This window comes from Magallana gigas, chromosome 6 (genome assembly GCF_963853765.1).
Source record: "Magallana gigas chromosome 6, xbMagGiga1.1, whole genome shotgun sequence".
NCBI classification, from domain to species: Eukaryota; Metazoa; Mollusca; class Bivalvia; order Ostreida; family Ostreidae; genus Magallana; species Magallana gigas.
The window spans coordinates 17,518,264-17,541,674 of NC_088858.1; the positions used below are offsets into that span (position 1 = coordinate 17,518,264).

The following is a 23,411-nucleotide window of genomic DNA, read 5'->3' on the forward strand; positions in this document are numbered from 1 at the left end:
GACCACCATGTATAATTTACCAATGCAATACCCACACTAGCTTGGTAGATTATAAATTTGGTAGCTATTAATTTTTATTTATTATTCATTAATGCTATACCCTCGGCGTGGGCGTCCGGACCTGGTTTAGGTTTTTGGAGCTGGTCCTGTATCTAGGTTATTTCTTGCCCTACTTTCATAAAACAAAAGGGTTGCAGGTTCTTTTTAACGTCGTAATGTACATAATGTAATTTTTTTATATTTATAAATGAATTTCTTGACAGCCATACTTGTGCTGTGAGTGATAATACAATATAACTATTATGGACTTCATCATAAGTTGGTATGTGGTTATATATGGACCCATGTCAAGTGATATCGACCTCGGACACAAAAAAGTGAACTTTCTGTGTCTTTAGTTGATATCATTTGACATATAATATAATGTTGTTTGATATATGAAATTGTATCATGATATAGTACAATGTTGTATCATATTATATTGTATCTTATGATTATACACAATATCATAATTATGATAAAACAAGTATGATACATATTACATTAAAAAAAATGTATCATATCATGATTCATTATCATTTTATAAAATATAATATGGTATCATATGATTCAATAGGATATCACATACAGGTAACTCTCGATGGCTCGAACTTCGAACGCTCGAAGTTCTTGATCGCTCGAAGTGAGTCAAGGGTCCCGATTTTTCCCCCTATATAACTAAGCAAATCTACTCTTGATTTCTCCAACTCTTGATATCTCGAAACCCTTGATCCCTCAAAGTCAAACTGCAGTCCCGTTATTCATAATCTATAGTTTTTTACTCTCGATACCTCGAAGTCGCTGTGTATCTCCAAGCGCTATATCTAATTAACACCTACTTGGTCATTTAAATGGCTCCAGGCGATAGACCCGGGACCCGTGTCACTGGTTTTTATTCAGGCGACACTTGTACTGCAAGGTGATAATTGTTTGATGATTGACCAAACCGATATTTATCTATAATTAACACAAACCGTTTTACGATAATTTGGAGACGCAATGAAAATGAGAAATTAATTGAGACATAACGATAATATAATATTGAGCCATGGTCAAATTTTAGAATTATAAAACTTGAAAAATTATGCTTATCAGCATCATTGTCATTATAATGATTATTGCTGAACAAGTTCCAACAGCTGGAGAAGGACCCATACAGTGGGAACAATGGGTGATACTCAGTTATCTCATTTATGACATGTTGTCTTGCAGTCCAGTAGTACTAAGCAATCTGGTCTTAATATGATGCATACAATAAATAATTATGATTAATTTATTCAATATTTGTTTGCATTTCGTTTTTAAAACATCCAGTTCTGTATATTTAACTGAAAAGAAAACGTTGTTGAAGCACGTGCGTAAGGTTAGCAGTAAATGAATGGCTGAACCATAACATCCGGTAAGACTAATTTTAAAACCTGTCGGTCAACCCGGAAAATTCCGAACTCTTGAAAACTTGAACTCTTGAAACCTCGAAGTTTTTCCTCGGTCCCATGGACTTCGAGCTATCGAGAGTTACCTGTAATACAATATCATATCAGTAGTTTAAATATAGTGTTATATGATATGATTCAATATCATATAATACAATATTATATCATTATTTTACGTGATACAATATTGTATCATATGATGGTCTCATAAAGGTAATGCTACGTCTAGGTGAGCTCTGAAATCTGTGATTACCTTTTTCTTATGATTCATTTTTCTATCACTATAAGTAAAGAAATTATGACAAATTATGTGTGAGCCTTGAATTATTAGTTAACCACTAGGAGATGGGCAATAATCTTACTAGACAGAGCTGCCTTGTAATATGTTGCTGTAGCATGAGATAATGACAGATAATGACAGATATGTCCACATCAAATTCCCCAACCTGTTACATAGTTCTACCATCCATGTGATTTGTGGAGATAATTGGCAGTCTGGACCAATGTGATATCTTTAAAATTGCTTTCAACACCAATGCTTTTTGGGTTTTTTTTCAGTTAGAAAGTTTGTTGATCTTTATAACATGTAACGTTTAAGAAATCTTCATGAAAATGCATGTGAATTTTAAAATTTTGGTTTCGAACATAATTGTGAAACATTTTGATCAGTATGGTTGGAAACTACAGAAGATAATTTTTTACAATAATCTTATCAAACATAGTGAGTACAAATTATGATCATTTACCATTATTGAGAATCTCAATATATTAAAAAGGAGAATCCAGTTGAAAAACCTGCAATGCCATACTAACAATTTAATGAAGTTATATTTGATTTGAGTTTGAATTATACATGCATTAATTTTATTGCCTAACTTTTGGCTGCTGCAGTTTTATCTATATAATGTGCAGACAAAATTTCAAGAGAAATCAGTTGAATGTCTTGGGTGTTAGCAACACTAAAAAAGGGAACAATCAAAGAAGTGATGAAATTCAGTTGATAAGGACAGAAAGTGAAATCGGATAATACACGAACTCAAATTCCCAGTTGTGTATAGTGTTACTGGAAGTTTTAGAGTTCTATCTCATTTACTGTAAATATATATTGTCATTATACTCTTTTTGAAACAAAATTTCCTGTGGGAATAATAAAATTGATGGTTCTAAAATGTTGCAGCTCAATATCATTTTTGTACGTGTGCACTGTGATGAGACTGTATTATTAATTTATGAAAGCTTGAAATAAAAAGAGAAAACTGCATGTAAACTACAAGATAAATAAAATCATGTCCAATTTGTGTATTTTAATATCCTTGAATTTTATATTTGTAACATCTTTTTTCACTAGAATTTGGTTTAGTAACCCAAATGTTTTGCAAAGATGTCTAAAACATTTTGTAAATGTAACATGAATATCTCTGTGATTTTAAAAATATGGGGCTAAAGTTAGGCCTTATCAAATTTAGTCCCTTTGCATTAATTCATACAGGAAATGATGACATTTTAAGTGCAGTACATGTATATGAAAGAGACAGTGTGAATTGTCTTTGATTTTGAAGATTTATTTATTGTTGACTACATTTATTTGAATACTAATATTAATTAATAAGCATGGGAAAAAATACAGAATTGACACCTTGTCTATCACTTATAATCATTATCACATAATATTCTGAGCAATGATGCATTATTCAAAGATTTTCTGTTGCACAATTTCTCTCACTTTTATAGTCCCCCGAACCTGAACTTCGAAAATAACCACTGCGGCTCACTTGCATCTTCATCATCCTTTTTCCCAACATTGTTCCAAATTCTTTGCGGAATTTATCATTCAGCCAGCCGTACAAGAAAGGGTTAACACAAGATGAGCTCATTGCAATGATTTTCAGTATCAAGTCAGTCAATTTGTAGGCAGGTCCAAGATGGGTGCTTATATTGGGGTTGAAGTATGAGACTATGCTAAATATTTGGAAAGGCAGCCACGAGATTGTGAAAGTTGTCGTTATTGCGATCAGAATTCGTGTTGTTTGGTAGCTTTTTCGAGTTTCCTTTCGTTTGATTGGACGTTTTTTCAGAACTTTATAAATTTGGAAATACAAGACAGAAATAATTATGTAGGGTATGAAAAATTGGAGCACGAATACAAACATTGTGTATGCTCGGCTTGTTTTTAACTTCCAGTTTTCAATGCAAAAGCTTTTTTTGATGATGTCCTGTATATAGGGTCGAAGGTCAATAATTTCCTGACTGTGTTCTGTATGAAGAATTATTGGAATAGAGCACATGACCGAGAAAATTATTATCACAAACACTATCACTAAAGCCATTTTTATGGTCAGTTTTTTGCGAAATGGGAACACAATTAAGATGTATCTTTCAATAGCAATCATGAGCATTGCAAGTGTGGACATAAAGACTGGAACAGCGAACATTGGCATTATGATCTGGCACAAAATTGGGCCAAACGACCAGTAATCAGTTATACCATAATGCAACTGAAATGGTAGATTAAAAGCACAAAGCATTATGTCCGAGAATGACAGTGTTGAAATGAAGACATTTGTAACAGTGTGGAGTCTTTTATTGATGGTGATCACAATAATAACCATCAAGTTCTCGATAAAACCAAGAAATATGACAGCCCCAAATAAAATGATCATGAAGATCCTCCAACCTTTGTCGCGGAGAAGGTTTGGGGCCTCAAAGTCAGAGACTTTAAAGTGGAAATCCATTGACCAATCTGTCATATTCCCTGATTCGTTCCCAAAATCAGAGAAATAGTTTTCCAGGGTGAAATTTGACATCATCCATTCATCATTCATGTTCCTGACTTTTTAGAATTCAAGGTATTCAGCACTTGATATGTCTTGGATTCTCATTGATTTGAACAAAGATTAATTTGTTCATTTTGCATCATTTTTCTGATATTTTCATTGTGTATTAATTCCATTTCAGGCTAATTGGGTTTGGATTTTCTTTTCATCTTTTACATCAGCACGATCTAATATATGATTTTGGTCTGATATAGACAAAGGAAAATGCAATTCACTGTCGTCGTCCTAATTTAAAACTCGTAGTGTACTCTCTGACATAACAATGTCAACAAATCTGGAAGAAGAAAAAAACTTCATTTGAGATTAAACCAGACAACAAACATTCAAATCAATTTGTAATTAAGGTCTTCCGTTTCCAACGGAAGACCTTATAGTTTTCGTACTGTTTCTTATTATTATTATTATTTTTTTCCACGAATTTTGTGCACGCGATTTCTCGAAAACTATTCGGCCGATTTCGACCATTTTTTCTCAGATGATTGCCAGTGGTCATAATTCTAGAAGTTTTTTTAACTTTTGAAATCGGCACTTCCGGTTCCGATTTACGGCCGATTTTGTAAGTTTTTACGACTAATTTTGTGCAGACATAAACTCAGAGACTATCAGAGATAGGAATATGAAATTTTCAGGATAGGTAGACTATAGGTTGAAGTAGTGCACAATGTAGTTTTTTTGCGCCAGTGGCGCCATTTCTATGAGCTCGCATAGGCTCGAAAATTAGGTACGAATTTCGAATCAAATTTTTCATACGTTTTGATCTGTATCTTTTTATGAGTTGATATTTTGTTAAAACATATATAACAAAAGTGGTAGATAATCAAAAGTTCTTTTCAACAAAATCAAGAAATAGGGGCTGGCCCCTTAAATTAGGGGCCAAGACAGTCATAAACTCTATTACAAGTAACTTAAAAACGATAAAGATTTTGTAATGCATTATAGAAGCAAAGTTGTTGATCGTACCAATATCTATTTGAAAAAATTATTGCCACGCCCTTTTATTACGTAATTAGGGATTTTTAGGGGCCAAAGTACTTAAACTTTGACGAAAAATAACTAGAGAAGTATACATATTTTGTTATACATCATAGAAGAGAAAATGTTTGAATAAATGATTTAAATTAATTCCACTTATCAAAAGACGAATTTCTGTCCCCATTAAGGATCTAGAGGGCTGGCCCCTAAAATATTCAATCATTTGTATCTCAAAAATGATCAACAATTTCACATGGGTGTAAGAACAAAAAATATTTGTATTCTTAAGACCTTTTCACACAAATCAAGAAAAAGGGGCTGGCCCCTTTTTTTAGGGGCCAAGGCCTTCGTAAACTCTATTACAAGTAACTTAAAAACGATTAAGATTTTGTAATGCATTATAGAAGCAAAGTTGTTGATCGTACCAATATCTATTTGAAAAAATCATTGCCACGCCCATTTATTACGTAATTAGGGATTTTTAGGGGCCAAAGTACTTAAACTTTGACGAAAAATAATTAGAGAAGTATATATATTTTGTTAGACATCATAGAAGAGAAAATGTTTGAAAAAATGATTTAAATTGATTCTACTTATCAAAAGACGAATTTCTGTCCCCATTAAGGATCTAGAGGGCTGGCCCCTAAAATATTCAATCATTTGTATCTCAAAAGTGATCAACAATTTTAGATGGATGTAAGAACAAAAAATGTTAGTATTCATGAGACCTTTCGTATAAAATCAAGAAAAAGGGGGTGGCCCCTTAAATTAGGGGCCAATAGACTCCTAAACTCTATTACTCATACCTTAAAAATGATCAAGATTTTGTAATGCATTATAGAAGCAAAGTTGTTGATAGCAGCAATATCTGTTTGTAAAACTCATTTCCAAACCCATTGATGACGTAATTAAAGATTTTAGGGGACTAAAATATTAAATCTTTAATGTGCTGTATGTTAAAAAGCAAAACTCTTTGTTAAGCATTTTAAAGGATATTGACAATCGTATACATTATCTAAAAGGAGGTGGTTGAGGGAGAATTCTGACATTTCATTGATATTTTAATCGAATCGTTTAAAAAATTAAACGGAAGACCTACTCGTTACTCGTAACGAGATCGTATCTAGTTTAAATAGCTTTCATAAAAAGTCCGAGAAGTATTTGTGATCAGATTTTTGCTTTGATTCCCCAACATTAATAAAAGTGTATACCAGTACAGAGGATCATTGTTGTTTGATGCAAGATATCGAGAGAGGACAAATTTGAATCTATCACTTTATTCACTATTTTCTTATGTTAAATATTCCTCTTATGTTGTCTGATACTGAATAAATAAAATCATATCTACATCATAAATCATGTATGGTATCTCTGCCTGGTTTACCATATGGCTGAAAAAGGTGATATTAATAATATGGTGAATATTACAAAAAAGCCAAATAGAGAAAACTATCTAAAAATGACCATGATATAGAACCCTAAAAGTATGTTAGCTTTAATTTCTAGTAGCATATACATGTCTCATAGCATCATTCACATGTTTCATACCATCTCTAGATTTTCAAAGTGGATTTTTAAAGAACTGATGACCCCAGCCTTAATGATAAGTGTTTGATTGTGCATTTTAGCTTATACATGCAGCAGTCAATTTGATTTGTCTAAAAAGTCAGTAAAGTTCTGGTGAACTTTCCTTTTACTTTTCAACCATTTACCTGTTATATTGTCTGGGACCATAAACTTTCTGTTTATGATACCCTTCTTTTTATATTTAGTTTAATGATATTTTATTTGGTTTCTTCAACATATGCAACATATGGTGATGATAAATCATTGTACTGTTTTTTGGGACATTGGTCTACTTCAACACCTACATTATTCATAACTCACCCTGGACTAACCTTGAGACATATAAAAGTATTATTTGTCACAATCATGAGGTGTTTTGAAAATTAAGGCTCCAATGTGAATAGTCAGCTGTCCGTGACATGGTTTATTTGTAGCTGCAATTGGATGAAACAATCCAACTGAAATTAGTTCCATGAATTGACATGTTATTGATAGGCTTTTTGTGTCTTGTGTGTCCGTTCCCTGCCACCATTGGCTCTCTAAACAAACAAGACCCCAGAATGAACCATGTAAAATGGTTTATGGGATTGTTGTTTTTGTCTCTCCTCTGTAAATTGTGATAAAATTGGAATTTTTAATTACCAGGAAGAAATCTTATATCTTGGCCAAACTGATTGAGTGTAAAAATAAGTGTCATGTAAATTACTTTTATACATATTTTAAGTTTCTAAAGCATTGAACTTCGAAAGTGTGTATTAATGTCAAAAGTGCAAGAAGTCATTACTTAAGTCATTTAATTAACTAGGAACTGCAACTATGAATAGATGCTGTATCAATCAGATTGCTGGTACAAATATTCTTAATCATAAAATTACAAAAATGAGAGAGTTATTTCTTTATGTTATAATTTTTAACAATTTCATCATTTTCTATTGTTTTTAGCCACCCATGCAATTAAAGAGGTTTTATATTTATGTGTAAGCTGTTAGCCCTAAGTCAATACTTTTCATGGCTTTAGGCTTTGGTCATAAAGTGATTTAAGGTCAAGATTTAGTAAAGGAAAGATGCTTACAGGTTTATGAAATTCAGGATGTAGATTCTTTCACTGATGCTTCATACCAATAGCTTTGTCTGGTATGGTGTTAATATACCAGGGTTTCAAATTTTGGTAATCACAATGAAAAATCATAATCATATAGTTCAACTGTGAATATCTATATAAGATGATTAAGAAAAAAGAAAGCAATCTCAAAGTTTTGTCCTTTTTTAGCTCTCCTGAGCTGAAGCTCAAGTGAGCTATTCTGATCACATTTTGTCCGTCGTCCGTCTGTCCGTCCGTCCGTCTGTCCGTCTGTCCATCTGTCCGTCTGTCTGTCTGTCCGTCTGTAAACTTTTTACATTTTGAACTTCTTCTCTAAAACTGCTTATCCAATTTCAACCAAATTTGGCACAAAGCATCCTTATGGGAGGGCAAATATAAATTGCAAAAATAAAAGTCCGATCTGTATTCAAAGCGGAGAAAACCTTGAAACTGTATGAAAAAGGGGGTGCATTTTTAAAATTCTTCTTCTCAAGAACTACCGAGGCAAATTCAACGTAGTTTAGCATAAATTATCCTTATAGGAAGGAAAATATAAATTGCAAAAATTATGGGGTAATTTTGTTTCAAATCTGAGTTATTACGAAAATAATAATAAAGGAAAGGCGTGTTTCAATCAGTTTAATAGCATCGGGCTCGGCATCCGATAAAATGGGTAGGCAAGACTTGGCCTGGGCAAAACAAAAGATTGGCAGTTATTAATCTGCCAATCTCATTAAAATTTCAGGATATTTGATGGACTAGTATATTTGTATTCGCTGTAGATATTGCTGCAAAATAATGCGTATTTGGAATTGACGATTGCCGATCTGCCCCGGCATTTATTTTGCCACGGCCCGGGTTTGCATACCCATTTTACCAAGACTCGTATTCCATACTTCTAAAACGAGGTTCTTTGTTTAAAGCAGCCATGACATTATACGAAAAAGGGTCGATCTGACTATGATGAATTTGCTTGTTGTGCAACAGTTCGCGTATGAAGGGAAATTTTGAAACATGAAAAATATATTGGTGCCGATTTTGTGAAGTAAATTGAGGCTAAATATTTCAATGCGTTGACAGTTTTCACACATGACGTTGGTGTTAGCTTGTTCTGATTTTCGTTTCGTTTTCATTATTTATGCTTTGTAACCTGGAAACTATCGTCTGTATTTCGTGATTTTTACGTATCAAATCAAACAGAGACTTCGGTAAATCAAACAGTTACGTTAACTGTTTACCTGCGCAAATTAAGCAAAATCTGATGTAGGGGTACTGAAATACAATTCATTCTATCGGTAATTCGGCATTATCTTTTGCGTAATGGTAGATTAATGCAATAGGTTTTGTTGAGATGCTCGACATTTTCTCTAGTTTATTCAGTTTAAATAGAGTTTGATATCGCTTACGGAAATATGAAGGTATATACATGTATATATATAATTCATTATACATGTAGTGTATGTTTCTTGTGTTTAATTGTTTACAATTTCTATTTACTAACCATATTTGAGTGTTAAGCTTCGAATTATAAGCAAGATACAGATATTTGCTCACAATTCTATGTTTGTACACAGATCTTAAAAGCTAAAGATTAAAAAAGTAAAAAAAAATTGTCAATATTTATTACGAAAATTTTCAAAATCTGTTCTTCCAGAAACCAACTTATTGAATTGTAAACTTAACCTTTTTAGCTCACCTGAGGATGGGGCCACAATGGGGGGGGGGTCGAAGTTTAACAAGTGAATATATAGATTAAATCTTTAGAAATCTTCTTCTCATAAACTAATCGGCCAGGAAAGCTGAAACTTGTGTGGAAGCATCCTCAGGTAGTGTAGATTCAAAGATGTGAAAAACATGACCCCTGGGGGTAGGGTGGGGCCACAATGGAGGGTCGAAGTTTAACATATGAATATAAAAAGTAAATCTTTAAAAATCTTCTTCTCAGAAACTAATCGGCCAGGAAAGCTGACACTTGTGTGGATGCATCCTTAGGTAGTAAAGATTCAAATTTGTGAAAATCATGACCCCCAGGGGTAGGGTGGGGCCACAATGGGGGATCGACGTTTTACATAGGAATCCACAGTAAATCTTTAAAACTCTTCTTCTCAGAAACTATTCAGCCAGGAAAACTGACACTTGTGTGGATGCATCCTCAGGTAGTGTAAATTCAAAGTTGTGAAAATCATGACCCCCAGGGGTAGGGTGGGGCCACAATGGGGGATCGAAGTTTAACATATGATTATATACAGTAAATCTTTAAAAATCTTCTTCTCAGAAACTAATTAGCCAGGAAAGCTAAAACTTGTGTGGAAGCATCCTCAGGTAGTGTTGATTCAAATTTGTGAAAATCATGACCCTTGGGGGTAAGTTTGGGCCACAATGGGAGGTCGATGTTTTACATAGGAATAAACAGAGTTATTCTTTAAAAATCTTCTTCTCAGAAACTAATCAGCCAGGAAAGCTGAAACTTGTGTGAAAGCATCCTCAGGTAGTGTAGATTCAAAGTTGTGAAAATAATGATCCCCAGGGGTAGGATGGGGCCACAATGGGGGGTGTCAAAGTTTAACAAAGGAATATTAGGGCAAAACTTTAAAAACTAATCAGCCAGAAGATTCTTTATAATTGTTAAGACTTTGGCCCAAGGACAATTCTTTGGCCTCACGAGAAGGTTCAGAGTTTGATGTACGTTTATATCCCATATATAAACTATTGTTACGGATCTTTTTTAGAACTGCAATACTCAACATATGATATGGCTATAAAATCATCCTGTTAGAAAAGGGACTAATGATTATAAACATAAGAATATCCAGGGGAAAATGGATTTTATTTATACAGGATTTACATGAATTATTGTACATTGTCCAGATAGTTTGTATTATGACTCCATTGAGCAGATTTTATCATACCTATTGTTCCTCAGGTGAGCGATGTGGCCCATGGGCCTCTTGTTTTACTAATGAGATATATCTGGAATGCACATAGTCTCTCCAAAACTTGCATTAAACAAACTCTTGACCTCCACTATTAAATGATGTCAAATTGAATACAGGTATCAGGGTTATCTTTTCCATGATTTTATACAGCATGTCAAGAAACAGTTTTATTACCTAAATAATTCTTTCAAAGCTGTTAAGTATGGGAAAAAGATTAAACAAGTGAATTATGATGTCATAATGGTTCTTATAGCACCAAAAAGACACTCTAGAATCATTTACTAAACCCATTTTGAAGTTTTTTTTTCACAGTTGACTAACATCCATTTTATCTGCAAGGGTCAGTATTTGTAAACTGCCACCTTACTGCATCAATGAAACGGATGCAATGCTTTAATTAGCTACATCACTGCATGTATTGATATTATTGAATGTGTTAATAAGCTTCATTACTGAAGGGATTGATAGAATATAATATGTACTAGACCTTAAGTCTAGCCAACATGCTTTGAATATGTATAAGGCTCTATTTGAAAATGTACCTTTGATTTCATACCTTTCCAAATTTTCTAAATGGTTACTCCATTAGACTTCAGATACCCATAGCCAGTATGGCATATTGCTTATTGATCTAGGCCATACTTGCTGAATTTTTCTCATTTTCATTCATAATTCATGACCCCATTTTGAATGGCTCCTTCATATTTTAGGATAGTAGATAATGAGGTTGATATTTGCCTTCACATATAATATTTTGAAAGTGTGCATCCTGTCTTTCAGATTGAAAGCTGAATTCATTGAATTGCAATCCAGGTGTTGATGCTCAACCAATTTTGTCCACAGTTTATAAAGATATGATCAGACATGGTTTTAGTTTTTACAGTAAAACTTGCTTCTAACGAAGTGCCAGTGATGGGTGATTTTACTTCGTTATATGCAAAATTTGTTGTATTCATCAAGTTTACAAGATATTACTATATAGTCATTGGGAATGAAAATCACTTCGCTGTAAGCGTCAATTCATTATACGCTTGTTCAATATAACCAAGTTTTACTGTATTAGTCTTGTTCAAGATTTTTGGCTTCTACAGGAAAGAATGATTGTGACATTACATCAGATGAAGTGTTAATTTTTGTTGTACCAGGTACATAAAGAAAGGATTTTTTGCAATATCTCATTATCACTGCAGGGCACTGAATGAAAATAATCATATTCTCACCTCAATTATGAATCATGTTTATCCTTCATAATTTGATTAAGGATTTGTCTATTGCTGCTGCCAAAAAGATTTCCAGATAACAAGGAAATGGTCACTGCATGGTTGTGGTAGCGAGAGACTGTTGACCTCTGATAGTGACATTTATTATACAGTATGGAAATTACATGTAATGCAAAACACATGTGGTTTTAATCTAGTAATTGATGAACTTGCATGCCTCTATGAATTGCAGAATGCATCGCCATAATTCAATTAGAAACTTATGCTGCACTCTGAAAACCATTGCTGAATTGAAATAAATAAGGAAAGATGGAGCATGCTTAATGCAAAATAAGAATCTTTATGTCACTTTACACATTGCTATACTTTTGGCTATTAACAGAACTACATGTACTATGACAATAAAAGAAAGATTGTCAGGTTTGCATTTATTAAGTCAGAGCTTTTTAAAGACAGCTGGTACTGCCCAAATGTTAAACTGTTTTAGTGAACTCTAATGCATCTAAAGAACAATTCCACCTTCAGAATTAAATCAGAAGTTTAAGCTATACTGTACCACTAGCACATCATACACATATTAAATACATGTACTTTGAAAATTTCGGTTTTTTATTTATATCCAATATTAAATGTGGTCACATCAGTATTGAATTTTTGAAGAGATGGCTGAATTTAAGTTACATTATAGCAAGGATAGGAACCAATTGATTAATTGCCATCAACACTGAATATTAATAGTATTAAAAGCAATTTTATTAAGATCGCTATTAAAATCAAATTGCATTTATGATCATACGTGATTAATTTTATCTCATATTTTACTCAAAAGTGAAGAGATATACCATATTTGTAAACGATACACGATATAAGCTTTTTGTTTAGTGTGGGTGTGGGTTGACATGTCAAGATTTTGGTAATTGGGTGTATGCAGTTTTATATGTGGGTATATTAACGTGAGGGTACCTGCAGTATTGTGTTGTGTTGGGGAACACATGCAGTGAGTATTAGAGTTAGGATGATGTCAAGCATATTGACGAAGGAGATGGAGGCAATTTGGTATTTGGGTTGGGAACACAGAGTTTACAAAATCTACAGAGTAGAGTTACAATGGCTGGACAATGATGTCAGATTTTGTATTTATCAAAAGCAGATAAATCCAAATAAACTTGAATGCGTAAAACTGATAAAGACATTAATGACCCTTCTGCCTCTTCAAGATCATGGAATGTGCATTTAAAGGATTGTATATGCCAATAAAAATATTTTTAGAACAATAACTTAATAAATGAAAGCAAGTAGGCTGCTGGTAGCCCCAAATATCCTGCGGAATTAGAATTGTTGCTTATTCTTACAGAACTTGTTTCTTATGAGAATAGCTAGAGTTCCGATCCCCTATAATTTTTTAAAGTCAATTTACATTATTTTCATCATTTTCAATACATGTATTAAAATTACATATTTCATCTCTACATGGGTGTTAATTCAATTTTTTACTTAAAAAAAAGCTAACTGTAGTGAGTTTGTGAAGCATCATTATAGAAAACATAACATATTGTGGCAGGTTTTTTTTACTGCACTAAAAGTTGTTGATTATCTATTATCTGTAAATTTAAATCTTACAGTTTGAATATAAATACAAAACCCCATCAATTTCACTGATTGGTATATAAAGGTTTTGACATGTAATATAAACTGACTTTGTGTTTGTCATGTCATACTTATCATGAAGTCATAAACATAAACCATATTTAACTGGTCAATGCTGAGATTCTTACATGTAATTGATGAAGTTCCTAACAGGTGTTTAGCAAAGGAAGTACTAGTATTTCCAAAGAATGCATGTATCAACCTGAAGAATAAGTTAAAGGGGCAATAAACCTGAGGAATCCTTTATGTAGATCTTTACTCTTCATGAATAAAAGATGATGGATATTGATTGAAAGCGAATTTCTTGCAATGTCATTTTGACCTCCCTAAAAACTTAACAAATGAAGCTAGGTCTTTATGACATCAGTACATGTATAAGTAATCCTACCATATATGTTTTTATAGTCAGAGATATTAACAATGGAAATCAAATAGTTTGGTACTGGGGTATTTTAAAGCTTAAAGGATGTGGAGTTATTTTATGAATGCACCTTCTAAAGCAGTTTGGGAAATGCATTTGTTGCATTTAAACAAAAATTGGGCATATTTGTATTTAACCCTTGATATGCATTGTATGAACAGAAACATAATTAACTAATATTCAAAATGAATGTCCTCTTTTGTTATCTTTGCCCAGTTATTGTTCAAATAGAGAATTAGACTTAATTAAAACTCCTTTGAAGTTTTTGCTGAAATCTGTCATTAAAAGAATCGAAAGCAAGAGCAGGATTTGGGAAACAATTAAATGTGCAAAGCAGGTAAAGTGTAGTATCTGTAGTAACAAGAATTTCAGTGTCTTTATCTTAATTATTTTGAGCAATCATTTATAAAATGTTTTGCATCATCCAATTGAAGCGACAGTACAGTACAGTGATGGCAAAATCTGTTCATCACAGGTTATCTGTAATTAACATAACATTATCTGTTTATGATCGAAAAGCAGGATACTGGTCAGGGATTATAAGACCAACGTGCCCAATTACTGATATTTAGCACAAATATACTTAATATTCATAGCATAAGCTAAAGCTGTGCATTAAGGCCCAACTATTTGAATTTTGACTTGGCAAGAAGGTTTCCTCCTTTCTGATAAACAGGACTAATAATAGACAGCTTTTCTGTTTTCTGTACTGTAGAGTAAATTTGAAAGAGGATTTGGAGTAATTACTATAATGATGGGTTTGAACTTTCATGCAAATCATTATTCTAGAAATTCATTGTGTTATTGATATATCTGTCTAGAAATATTTAGACATTGCATGCTCTTGGCATTGATGGAGACGTATTTATCAAAGGAAAAACAAGACTGACTTGGCCAGAGGTCAAGCTGACATACACAGGTGACATGTTTGCATGACTTGTCTATTTTCCTTGGAGTAATTCCTTTAAACCAAAGTGACTATACACCATCCATTGGATTTGTAGATAACGAAAAGAGCTGATAGATAAAAAGAGCTCAGCATTTTTTTTGTAATGTTTTTCTTTAAGATAACGTTTGTACAGAATTGATTCAGTGTCCAAACCAATCTTTAACATCGATTATATCCAAGGCAAGACATGGCTTTATAGGAACCCACGCAGCCATAGATTTTGTCGTTTTGACTGCTTGTTGCTGTGTTGCTGGTGGTTGTCATTTGTACCCTTACTTGTAGATAAGAAAAATGGTTTCTGGGTTAATGATTGAAATGAAATTATATCAGTATATGATTAGATGTTTTATAAATTTATTAAAGGCTAAAGTAAATAACAAAACGAACACTAAGTATTCCAATTTGATAATTATTAAAAGTCATTTTGACATTTTGATTGTGTACCAAGATTTGGTTAAACAACTCCTATACTTGACCCAACTCTATGACATATGGCAAAGTTTTTACACAAACACTTATCTAATACCTTATTCAATAATGAAGTGAGTATGTATTTGATTAGAAAATTCAAAATTAATAGCATCACTCTCTTTTTTGGAAGTAATTAATTGAACAACTCTCTGTAATAACTCAATCACTGGATATTGAACATGGTTACGTCCAAATCTGTGTATGTACATGAAATTAATGACACTCTCTGGTTTTATATTAAACATGAAATGTAATGGCTGGAAATCTGGAAATTTTCTACTTTGACTTATCTAATGTACTATGCTACGTACCCTATATAAGTATTATTGTAAGTCATAAAGGTTTTGAAATTGTCTTGTTCATGACTAATAAACCCTCCTACATCTCTAGTCTGATCTATCGGTACTTTCACAAACTGATAATTGTTAATAATCACTTTAATGTTCAAGTAAAAATCTATATATTCACCAGAGACCATGAAAAATGTTTAATCTGTTCAATGATGCTATCAGTGGGGTAATCAACACTAAACATCAGGCATCCATGCTTCAGTGCAAATAATTTAAGAAAGGAAATGTGCAGGCTTTGCTAAAAGAGATACCTAAAAGAGAGGCTGTTTTAAAATTGTATTCTCCATGGGTCCCATCATTTCTGGTAATTGTTCCACTTTGTTTCAAATGTCAAGCTTTGAAATGGAAGCACTTTTCAAATTAGAAAGTGGATGCATTGGGGAATTAAAACATGCACATTTACATCCACACAAAAAGAGTGTTGGTCTTTTTGCAAGGTATGCTATATTATCTGTACTGTACAAAAATAAGAAAGACATGATATTTTTTTCCTCAGATAACAAATCAAAAAGTTGATTAAGATGGAGTAATATCATATATAACGGCTTATTGCTTAAGAGTGAAGGGGAATGAAAACTGGGGCCAGGTCAAGTTATTTTTTCAATGATTAAAATTTGTAAAAATAAATATGGAATGTCTAGAAAAATCATTATAATTGTGTACACTGTACAGTTAAGCTTTCATTTCATGCCTCAACCCTTCAAGTTTACATATTGATTCAATTAATGCATAAAATTAATCAAAAATTAATACTTAAAGTCTCCTGTCTTAGAGTTTTTAAAGACCTATGAAGAAGAAATAAATGAAAACATTCTTTACACAGTTTGATAAATTGAACATCAAACTCAAATAGACCATGCTTTAAAAGACATGAAGAAAGAGATTTAAAATTAAATTTTTTTTCCAGAAAAAATTCTTTTTATTTTTTGAAAATTACTCTTAGTTCTTTCTGAATAGATATTCAGAGGTTGGCTTTCCCATAATTTCTTTGCTTAAAAGTGTTTAGTTCATTTTGCAAGCATAAAAAGATCATGCAGACATACCTGTTTCTGCACAATATTCACATCAGTTGATCGTCCTAAGAGACTTATCGATAACAGTAAGCAAAGTGGTGATTAGAGTGTGGTTTTAACCCATTGTTGTGAACTGAAACACTTTTTATCCCGTGTGACAGTTGGCAGGTTTCACAAGCCAAACCTATAAACAATGCATTTTATTGGTATATTGAATGACTGCAGTTATTGGAAAGCTTCAGCTGTTAGGTACATGCCAATCAGCAGTTGGAGCAGGGAGATGTAGAATGTGATTGGTTGATATATGTGAGGGAGGCTGGGTCTTTATAATTCTTGGAAGTATGTTCTACTGTCTGAAGCTTATCTTTAATGATTTCAAAATAATGGGGTTTATTATGTTTTTGAGATGTTATTAGGCTATTTTGCTTGAAGTTTTTTGCCTCTCTTTAAGCTAAAGGTTATTTACTTATTGTTTTCAAAATTTGACAGAATTCACAAGAAAATTTATTGTGTATTAATACTGTATAAATAGAAAGTACATATAAGGGATTGGAATGATAAGCTCTGTCAGAATTGTTTCTCAAGCCCTAGCTGTATTAATTTACATGTACATTTAATCGAAAAAGATTTAACAGAAAAATAAGCTGCTTTTCAAACTCAATAGATACCAATAAAATTTTGGTTTACTTAAAAATGAGAACATTTTTAATGTGCATTTACATGTACTGGCTATCTTTCTACACTAGGTTGACATTGCAAGTACATGCATACTTATAAACTAAATTGATCTTGTTGTTAGAATCATTAAAATTTACTTTGTTATAAGGTGGTATCATTAATATCATTATTAAATGCCAAACTGACATATTGCCCGAGGAAGTCAGTAACAGACTTATTATAGATGCAATTTTTTTTTCTGAGAAGACCAAAAAATGTTTGATACCGGTGTCATATAATATTTTGATACTGCGAAATATCGAACCCGGGTTCAATATATTATGCGATATTATGAACCCGGGTTCAAAATATCGCTGCGATATATTGAACCCCCCTATAAAACATTGAACTCCGGGTTCAAATTATTATAGCCGCGATATTTTGAAACCCCCTCTAATTTTCATTGCTATTGGAGAGGGGTTCAAAATATTATGGCGGCGATATATTGAACCCCCTACTGTTTCCAATTCCCTTTGGAGAGGGGGTTCAAAATATTATGGCTGCGATATTTTGAACCCCCCTCCTATTTCCAATTCCCATTTAAAAAAGATATTTTGGCCAAGGAAAACATGATAATCAATATGTAAGAGTTTCTTAATATACATTGTAAATATCAAACATCTGCAGTTGCTGACCGCACATTTACCCCTGGAATTTATTTTTATACATAATTTCTCTAGTTGATTCAATTACTTGTTAACCTGCATGCATGTTCCTGACCCCTCCTTCTCTTATTTTTTTTTTCATTTTTTTAAACAAATTTTACCACAGTATTAAACATCTAATACATGTATAAGCTTTAAAGAAAAAATGAACTTTTTAAACTTTTAAGTTTTTAAGGTGTTTTTTTTTAGTTGAACATGTCCCAAAAGAATGATGATTTGATTTTTATAGGTACTTCACTCTGCATAGTAATAGAATAATTGTTCCCAGTATGACTTTTCATCAGAACCTGGTACTAAAAAAATGAAACAAGATACTGGAATGATGGATTTCATATCATAGATTTAAAAAAAAGAATTCTCAAGGCATCAATCTAAATATCAGAATAGCAAATGTATGGGCAAGTAATTGATAAAAAATTGTAAGTATTATGCATAGGAGAGAATTGTGTGATTGATAGATTTACAGGGAGAATTTCCATCTTCTGCCATGACAATTATGTATTGGCTGTTATTTGAGAGCAGATTTATGTCCCCCAAGTGTAATTCCACCCCTGGAAGATGTGAGGATTGCTCTGCTTTAAACAGTAGACCTGTGATGTGAAAGATCTTTATTGAATGATAAAAAAAAAGAACCAGCTTTTTCACCCTCTGCTTCTGAAAGCATTGTTTAGTATTACTGCAGGCAGAGGTCAATATCTTATACTTCTCATACAGGCTCTGAATGATAATGTCCAGAAATTGTGTGTATGGGTTTTATTTCTTACAATTTTGAAATTTAATTGAAAGTGAACAAACATGTTTCAACATGGATTTGTGCAAGTACCGTATTTTTTTATTTTGCGAATGTAATTATATAAGTCTTGTTGATGATATGTTTTTTACTTGCCATATTTTTAAGGCATACTGTGGTAACATTTAGATTCTCGGGGGCAAATTTTCATAGATTGTGGGTTTTTTGCTTATTCGTGGAGATGTAATTTCGTGATGCGCTGGTTTTCAGTTTCAGTAAGAATACAAACTGTTTCAAAATTTGTTTTGGTCGAGGATGTAAATTCCATGAAAATTCTAATGATTCTACCAGTACACTAACCGACATTCTTTGAGTGTCTCTTAGTTTTTGCTTTATAAAAATGATTGCAAAAGCAGCGATAAGTAGATTGCCATAGAAAACAAAAGATATATGGTAATACATTGTAAAAATATCCATTTTGCATTGAATCTTTGTTCTGTGGAAGGTGATCTTGGGAACTGGAGTAGGGGCTGAGGGAGGAAATACCAGACGAGTACTAGGTTTATTTTAGCCATCTGGTAGTGAAATCATGTTTGTTTTCCTGTCTGGTCACATTAAAGTCATAGAGTGTAAAACCTGGATTAAGAAAAGTTAAGTAACAGTGTCCAAAATAGAAGGAATCAATTAACTCTCAATATAATATCAGGGCATCTTGAATGTTATCTAAATTGTATGCAATCTTTTCTCTTGATAGTGCAACCCAACTTAGCATAGCATTATTGTAAATTTGTTATACTGTTCCTTTTAGAGGAACTTAAGCTGTATTCTGTAAGCTTGATTTTGTAATTTTTAATCCATGTAGTAATCATTATGTGATACTACATACTAATAAATGATCCTCAAAACGATAAAAGTTAACATGATGTATAGTAATTTTGTTCCTCTGGGATTGATTTTCTAGAGCAGAACAGTTTATTATAAAGTTTCATATTTTAAGCTACAAAAGTTCCTAAATAATTGATGACTTTTGTCATAAATGAAATAAAATTAATCCCTCTGATTTTACATTGCAGGTTGTTTTGGCGAGTGTTCCTGATTTACAGTGTGGGTTTTCCAGGGACCTGTTCCTTGCCTGGTGTGGGAGTCCCAAGAACAGCATTATCCTCACCAACAGGACGTCACCGGGAACACTGGCTCGATGGCTGATAGACAACCCAGAAAACAAAACAGTCACCATGGATGTAAGCGCTACGAAATCAAGCCAAAATCTAGTGATCCTTTTAAGAATAAAGGAAATGAGTAATTGTAGGAGGTTTCTGTCTGAGAAAATTAGATATTTTTAATGTTATATCCTGAAATCTAGAGTTTGCATGTTTATAATGGTAATTATAGTTTTGTGCGTGATTGATTTGTTTTTCATAAAGCCTGTGTCTCAGCAGAAGGATTCTAATGTTGCAACCAAGTTAAGAGAGAGCATGCTTGGATAGCAATTAATTGGCTAAAATTTTGATGGGCCAAGTCTGAGTCTGAGTTACAATATGGTGCACTAAGTAATGGTGACATTAAAATGGTGCCGTTAATACCAAGTTAATGCTTCTTAATTGAAGCCAGTCACCAACATTGATATATAGGTGTTATTAATTTTATCAAGGACATTTTTTTGAAAATATAGAAAACATCATATCTGTTATGCCCTTTATTATTTAATACTAATGAGAATTTGATGAGCCTTTTATATTTTGCTTTCTTCAAAAATTGAGATTCTAGTGGGGCCTAATCAGTTTTCTCTAGGGACATTAAAACACCTTACAATCTTTCTGCACTGCAGCATCAGATTTTTGTCAACATGTTGATGCCTTGCATTTGAAAAGTAAAACATTTTTCTAATTAAAAGAAAAATATAATTAAATATAAAATGATTGAGTCAATTATTATCCCTTTTCGGTAAATTCTTGCTCAAATTATTTCTGTGTGTGTTAAAGCGGAAAGTAGATCAATGCACTCATTGTAATTGAGGAAATGTTTATAGTTATACTGGATTAGTCTTATCATGTAATTGCCAGCTTCAAAAGAATGTTTGTTTTTCTGAGGCTTTTGTTTAATGTCTAATCGATATGATGTACAACAAGAAAAAGTCCACATTTGAAAAAAAAATATCCTATAGGTCGGATTCCTCATGTTAATCTGATGACAAGTGGGTCGGTGAATGATTGGTTTGGTTCTGAAGAAAATGTTAGCGGAACATATCGCTGAATATAACAGTGTACCTAAGCTTGCACATATTTGGGTTAGTATCCTGTAAACAATGTAGATTTGTCATGCGTGATTCCATCCTTTCCCAATATTGTGTAGATGGGATGAATTTTATTTACCAAACATTGCTAACGGAGGCCGAGGTAGGTTGTAACTTTACCAGTAAATGCATGTATCAGGATCATCAGATGTTTCGCTGATATAAGCATGCCTGAATTGTGTTAATTTAGAAGGATGTTCAGCAGACAAATTTGAGGATTGTCAGAACTTTGAAACCTGTTCCAGTTGTTTTAAGGTGACGTATTCACCTTGTAAAGACTAGCAGACAAGGTTGCTGGCTTGTGAATGTGCAGCACTTAACGATAGACCAAAGGTTCTATAGAGATTATGATATCACACACATTGCATCCTGCTCATATCCAATTATCAAAAGAATGTGATTATCTCATCTTTTGTTTTGCTGATTTTGCTATAGAACTGACTGCAGCTAGGAAAGATATCAGTACTGCTTTGTATTCATAATGTCTGACAAGTGTATATGAATATTTTTAAATCAAATAGAACTTTTCCACAGAGGATAAAGGTGTCTGTGTCCTTGATAAAAGATCTGATTATAAAATCAGATCTTTGATCCGCTCCGAAAAATTCTGATGTCCCTACACAAAGTGTTCAGCGACTATCAGAATTTCGGAGCGTTACAAAGATCTGATTTTAATCAGATTGTCATTTTTGGAATCAAAATGCTGGATGCTTTAAAAAAAAATAAATTACCAGTACTGCTTGAAGCAAGTTCCAGTAATTCCTTTTTAATGTCATTGTTGACTACATTTAGCAGATACCAAAGCTGTCCTGCTGTTATATCAAGATTATAACTAGTCATTACTATTATAGTTAAACATAAAGAATATGAGCATGTAAGCATCAGACTCAGCTGTTCTGAGCTCATCAGTGAGCTGTTTTGAGCTGTATTTACTATACTCATTATTAACAAATAACCACAACACATATATACCTTGCATACAGCTAGGCGTGTACACTGGATGCCATATGAATTTGATTAAACATTTGCTAGAGGTACATGTGATATTTTCTGTCATATGTAATATAAAACTTTTATATAACACCTTTCAATGTTAAAAAGTAACCTCATACAAATAAAAATACTTTCATAACACAAAAAATGATCTTTCTTCTATAAAAAAAACATCATAGCCAGCCAGGAAAAACCTAAAAATAAAAACAGAATCAAAATTTTTTTTCTAGGAAACCTGTTTCTGTTGCCAATGCTAAATGATGCAAGAAGGGTTTGACAGACCTCACAAATTACTAGGGATGTCAACAAGTACTTGAGTACTCGACTATCGCTCATTCACAACGATCATCGACTAAAATTTTCTTAGTCGATTACTCGTTTTAAAGTGAAAAAAAGAAATTTAAAACATTTTTTTCATTATAACACGGCAGTTTTGGGACTTCAAACAAAAATAAGAGTTTTCTTTTCTCTGCATCATTAATCACGTTACACTCTAACAGGTGCCCCATGTATATTTTTAAGTGTCTCAAATTGATCTCTGTTGAATTTGTTGGTCAAAGTATTGTTTTGAATAGAAGTACTTAATATGCAAACATGTACTTAAAGAGATCAAGTTATGGTTCTCCTAAACAGTTATTTATTGGATTAGATGTTTGTATTAATAAAAAATTTAGTCATATAAACCTAAGGCGTTTGTTTTTATAAAGCCATTAACTTTAACTGTTGATTTGGCATGGCACAGGACAATGACTTAACATGAAACAGGTCACATTTGATTTGCCTAAGGTGATATGGAGCTCAATTATGTGTAAGCGTCACAAGAAAAGGGAAAAGCTAAGACATTAGCTAACGGATATCTAGATAAAATGCTTTTTAATTTGTTTGAAATCAAGTACATCTATAGTGCGTATTATCATGAGTTTTTACATGTTTATTATGGTTAAGATACCACGGTGTATGTGACAGTAGAATAAGGACACACAGTTTCAAATAAATGAACGAGTACTCAACTATCGCTCGACTAAAGGCTCCGATTAAGCACCTAAGCCAAACGATTAAAATTGACATCCCTACATATTAC

The 23,411-nt window shown here is 32.7% G+C and overlaps 2 protein-coding genes across 3 annotated transcripts in view; one reads left to right on the plus strand and one right to left on the minus strand.

Annotated features, from left to right (window-relative positions):
* Window positions 1-23,411, plus strand: part of LOC105319344 (cleavage and polyadenylation specificity factor subunit 2) — a 70,048-nt gene that overhangs the window by 21,163 nt on the left and 25,474 nt on the right. The window contains exon 10 of the mRNA XM_034467752.2: window positions 20,118-20,285. Coding sequence (XP_034323643.2) covers window positions 20,118-20,285 — 168 coding nt within the window. The remainder of the gene's footprint in view (window positions 1-20,117; window positions 20,286-23,411) is intronic.
* On the minus strand, window positions 3,022-17,163 carry LOC105317882 (neuropeptide F receptor). 2 transcript variants are annotated; one of them, XM_066088743.1, is made up of 3 exons: window positions 16,963-17,163; window positions 16,171-16,254; window positions 3,022-4,580 (listed from the first exon to the last, which is right to left on the minus strand). In XM_066088743.1, the coding sequence occupies exon 3, from the start codon at window positions 4,292-4,294 to the stop codon at window positions 3,164-3,166; it is 1,131 nt and encodes a 376-aa protein (XP_065944815.1). In that variant the 5' UTR covers window positions 4,295-4,580; window positions 16,171-16,254; window positions 16,963-17,163; the 3' UTR covers window positions 3,022-3,163. The 2 variants fall into 2 exon arrangements, with proteins under 2 accessions (XP_065944815.1, XP_011412982.1); XM_011414680.4 differs by lacking the exon at window positions 16,171-16,254.